A 5,281-nucleotide genomic window follows, 5' to 3' on the forward strand; every position below is an offset into this window, starting at 1 on the left:
GGGAGCAAATGTGTTTGGTTCTGTTTGTGGGATGGAAAAGCCCTGGGGCTGAGCATCTCGTGCTGGCAAGCTGCAGAGCAGAGGGATCATTTGGCTTTAGGCAATTCAAGAAACAAAAGGTCTATAAATGGGATTTGGCCAGAATGAGCAAAGGTTGTCTGTGCAGAACAGGGGAATGTATGTGGGGGAGCCCTCCCCCAAATTCTGTGTTCCTTGGAGGTTCTTGGGATGTACACACTGTATATACACAGAGGTAAAAATAACCAGGTGCAGAAAAGCTTTAAATATTCTTAGGCACCAGGAGAGGACAGAATGTGCATATACCAGTGTTTGTATAGAAGGGGTGTGTGTGCATCTATAAGGAATGTGAATATTTCTCTGAATTATGTTCTCTTTAGAATCACATAGCTAAACTAGTCACCTACAGCTTGTGACTAACCTCTAGGAGAAGCTCTTTCTACACATGCATGTACACATAATGTTATTACAGTGTACATAATATTAAATGGTGAGCATCACTGGTTACTTTACAAGAAAAGAGGGCACTTCTGGATAAAGCCTTTGTCTTCTGTGGGGGAAAGCATATACTGCATGTGTTGTCTGTTATCCTAAATGGTTTTGATTGGCAATACAATAATGTGGAGATTTGGTAGTAAGCTGTGTGTCTCTGAATCTCTAAGAACAGCTAGACTAAAATGATTCACTGGTCATGACTGCCTAGTTTTGATAGTGTTTTCTATCAGTAGATCTCAAAACACTGTAAAGAGAAAATCTATCATTTTTTTTCCACGTTGAATTGATAGCGAGGGGCCAATGCTATGGCTTTTCAGGGAGGGCCGTTGTCATAGTGATTGTATTTTAAAGAATTTTAAGGAAGTCTTAGTATTTTAAAGAAAGGTTCTATCTGCTCTCTGCCAGCTGTTATGTCCTCTGGGATAGGGATGAACCTGTACTAGAGAAACAAGACCTTCCTACCTCAGAAGGTATCCTCTTAGGCAGGGCTTCTTACTTGGAAGACTCCCCAGTGATTCAAGGGAGGTGAGGGACATCTTCACAATTCATGTTAAGTCTGTTCACTGCAGCTGGAGGTCTATTTAATTTATCAGCCATTTTCTCTATGTGAAGTGCTGTCTTCACAGGAGCAACTGGAAGAGCTTGTCTGGCCTCTGCAATGCAAGCAGTCTCTGTGGATGCTACATGGAAATGCACAAGGGAGTTCTTAACAGAAGGGCCCTGGAGGCAACCTTTAAATAGTGGTGTGGGGTTTTTTGTTTATTTGCTTTCCTTTCATATATCCCTTCATATCCATTTGTGCCTCTGTTAGGTTTTTGCTTTCCGTTTTCTAGTTTGAAAGTCTCCACACCAGTGTCCTTTCTTCACATCCCTATGGATGTCTCTCTTGGAATTTATTTCATTGTTGCTTCAGCAGCCATTCAGAGTGCTCCCCTGGAAACCATTGCAATGTCATTTCTAAAAGGATATCAGTTCCCAGGCAGCCTTGGTTGTAAAGTCAAAGTGACAAGACTGAGGAGGGGAGGGGACAGTGAGACAGGATTGGTATGGTTTACTGAAACTGGATGAAAGAAAGGGAAGCAGATGATGGCAGAGATCTGTCTTCTAATTTTGGAAGACAACTGGTTTATTTTACCGAAGTGTGACCAGCATGTCACTGTTGTAAGCATTCATGATTGCATATGCAATTATAGTCAAAGACATACAGAGCCCAATCTCAGCAAGCTTTTTCCATGGCAAGCGCTTATCCATGTTACAGAGACAATGAGGTGCTAAATGTAAAGCTAAGTAAATTAGTCCAAACTCATACTTACAGCAGATTTGCCCACTCCTTGTACATAGCAATGATGGGAAGAATTTGGAAAAAGTAATTTATTAAAATCATGCATTAAAATCTCATATGGCAGGAAATGGAGATAGAGGGGACAAGAGAGAAAACACGTGAGGTTCCTTATCCTGCTTTTAAAGACTTTTTTTAAAGGCCTTTTACAGTGAAATTTGGATCAGGAAAGTTACTCAGTGAGTGTCATGGACTGGGTGACACATTTCTTCTCCACAGGCACATCCCAGATATAGCTGCTTGGCTTACAAGGCTAGAAGGTGTTTATTTGTAGTTCCACCTGGAGTCGGAGAGTCAGCTGAGTGTGCTGTATCCCTTGTGTGAAAGGGTCACAAAAACAGACTTACTGATGGCATGGTTAATGGTGTGCTTGGCAGGAACAGTGTCTGTCAGCCAGAGTTCTTTGACTGATTTCCCAGGGCTAACAGGATTAAAATCCTTTTTGTGCCAATGAATAGAACAGATACAGGCACACATTAAGGGCAGATATGACAGGTAAAGGGATTCGTTATCACCCATCTATCTGTATGTAGCTGTGGCCACACACTGCCATGCTGTTTCAACACCGTTCTCAAAACTATCTCCTCAGAAAGCTTTCTGAGCTAACTTTTACCAGGAATCAAAATGTGTGTGTGCATGAGGCTTCAATAGATGTTCTTGTAACTCCTCTCACAGAAATTTGTCCAATGACTGTGGAAAGAAAGTTCCCTGTATGGGCTAAGGCAAGATGATGTGCCTAGCAATCCATTGTTTAAACTCATTGTTTAAGATCATTCTATTGTGTTGGGACTTTCGTAATTGCAGTTTATTTTAATGTTCCCGTTTGTTTTCATTAGAGAAATAAGGTACTGAGGACAGTCAGTGCTCAAACAAAGTGAACTTGCTCAGACTTTGCCATGCTCTGATTTCCCAGTATTGAGCTGGAAGGATTATACATCTTGTTAAGACAAAGGGTAATTCTGTCCCTCTGAGTCACTCCTAATGAAGCTGACCTTCTCTTCTTCCTGGACTGATAGTAATCAATCTCCTGTAATGCTATCTGAGTGGCAGGGACCTTAAACCATCCTGAGTCCTGCCAAGGTTTTGCCTCTCAACTACTTGAACCATTTCTGTACACTTCCCTTTTGGCCTTTGCCTGGCTGAAAAGGGAAAATGATGCTGATCAGGGGAGAATTTCTGGAATTTTTTTCTCTTTGCCTCCCCTTCCCTTATTTAGTTTGTCTTTCAAAACTGCATAGCTTTGTAACAAAGGCTTCAGGTGTGTGATGTGTCCAAGCTGAGTGCAATGGAATGGAACATACTGCCTCTGAGGATCAGATTGCCATATACCCAGGGATAAGAGGCAGACTGGTCCTTGTCCCTCAGATCTCTCCCTTGATTTGGATCTACTTTACAAATCCAGTTTACAAGTCTGGGGGACACATTCTGCCCTCAGTTGCCCTGCAGTAGTTCTGTTGACATCAGGGGAGTTGTTCAGGAATTATATCAGTAGAAATGCGAGCAGAATTTGGCCAGGGGATGTTTCCTAACCAATAAGAGAACAAGAAGAAAAAAACAGCTTTGAAATAATGCAGACAAGTCATTCCTCCCAGCAATCTGTTTCAAAGTTTGGATACCATCCAGATGGCTCTGTCTCCTATCAGGTGTATATGTGATGTGGTATGTGTGTATAATTCTCACTTTCTTTTTAAAATTGGGTTTGGTGCAGGTTAGAGTTCTTGCAGAGGCAAAGAACAGCTCCAGGTGCCTTCAGCTGTTCTGCTTCAGCCATACAGTTTGGAGAGAGGGTGTAATACAATTCAAACTCAACAGGGTTAAGTTAACACCTGGTTTGATTCCACTGACTTTTTACTCCAGTGATGCGTATGGCCTATCTGTTCTTTCTGCATTCGTCATTAGCAACATATCCTCCTTACCATCACGCTACATGCTTATATGAGGACAGCTGAAGAAATCATGCCATTATACTTAAACAGCATATGCCCCCTTTCCCCTCCCCCCCCGCTTTTACCTCTTCCACAAAGTGAGGTATAGCTAAGTGATCATCTTTAAAAAGTGCTTGGAAGGGTTCTGTCCTCCCTTTGCTGTGTACTTTTCAACAAAATCCTATTTGGATGTTTGCATTATTTACCATAAAACAGATAGTGTGGATTCTCATCGCATTTATAGAAGTCTCACTTTGGAGCAGCTGTACAGAAATCAGATTCAAGTGGCTGCAAGTTAGGAAAATTCCCTCCAGCCTTTGTTTGTAATATGTACATGAAAGATGTCTGCAGAGGAGACCCCATGGGATTCACCTCTTTCATGTCAAGAAGACTTGGGACTGTGCAGACCCCTTTTAATTAGATGCCTTAGAGCAGAGTTTCCAGTGTCTAATGGGGTATCATACTGTCTTTCCAAGGAATGACTCAGTTCTGTCCCATTATATCTCCTCCTTCTGTATCAGTATTATTATGACACCACCTAGACAAGCTGGCATCTCTGAACATGAAAATAACTCATCTTAATGAGAGTGAAGTACATGTTGCCTAGCAACAGAACATGGCACAAGTCTTCATATGCTGAACTGCAAAAGACACTTAAGTTAATGGGGCTGCTTTTCACTGTAATGTTGGGTCTTTGAACAAAGTGTTGCAGGGAAAAATATTTGCACTCAAAAGAGGGAGATGTGGTAGAATACATAATTAGTGTGAAATCAGTGTGCAAAGAGCAGGTGCCTTAGTTCTCCAGGTTAGAAGGGAAAGTCATGTAGGTTCCATGACCTAGTTTCTCTTGGGAAGGAGGCAGATCATTGCCTAGGGAGAAGAATCCCATGTTCTGTGGGAGCAGCTGCTCTTCTCTGAGCTCTGTGTCCTGCATACCAGCTGTCAGAATCCATGAGATCTATCTGGTGAATCAATCCAGACCCGACAAATGATCTGAGTGATAGAATAGCATAGTGTAGATAGCACAGAGAAATGAGTGAGCACAGATTGGAGATGGCATATGATGACAACTAATGAAAATAGGATTGATAAATCTTGCTTCCCTGCTGGAAATCATCATGCCCGTTTTCCTTGTGTGAAAAGGCTGAGGTCTGGTCTATTTCTGGCCCCTTGCAGGACAGAGAGGCAGCAGCAGTGCAGACTCACTTGGTCATTGAAAAGCACCTCCATCAGTTTACTCCCCATTGCAGACTGCCCCAAAGATTGAGAACTTATAGCTCTCAAGATACCAAGCTAACTGCCTTTCTCCTTATCAGCTGCCACTGGAGGTATATGGCATGTATTGCACTTTCTCCAAATAATAGGACAGATGAGCTTACTGGAATGAAGTTTATTCATCATTGGTGTTTATGGCTGCAGCCTGCTAAGGTACACGGGTGTGCATAGGTACTTTGGTCCTGAGGAACACTGCCTTCTTAGAGTCTCAATCTCTTTTTAACTGCAG

The 5,281-nt window shown here is 42.2% G+C and overlaps 1 protein-coding gene across 1 annotated transcript in view; it reads right to left on the minus strand.

The window, feature by feature from the left end:
• Positions 1 to 1,686, minus strand: part of SCNN1D (sodium channel epithelial 1 subunit delta) — an 8,777-nt gene extending 7,091 nt beyond the window's left edge. Inside the window, 1 exon segment of the mRNA XM_067311279.1 lies at positions 1,649 to 1,686. Coding sequence (XP_067167380.1) covers positions 1,649 to 1,686 — 38 coding nt within the window.
• Positions 1,687 to 5,281: the final 3,595 nt, after the last annotated feature.

This window comes from Apteryx mantelli, chromosome 26 (assembly GCF_036417845.1).
Source record: "Apteryx mantelli isolate bAptMan1 chromosome 26, bAptMan1.hap1, whole genome shotgun sequence".
NCBI classification, from domain to species: Eukaryota; Metazoa; Chordata; class Aves; order Apterygiformes; family Apterygidae; genus Apteryx; species Apteryx mantelli.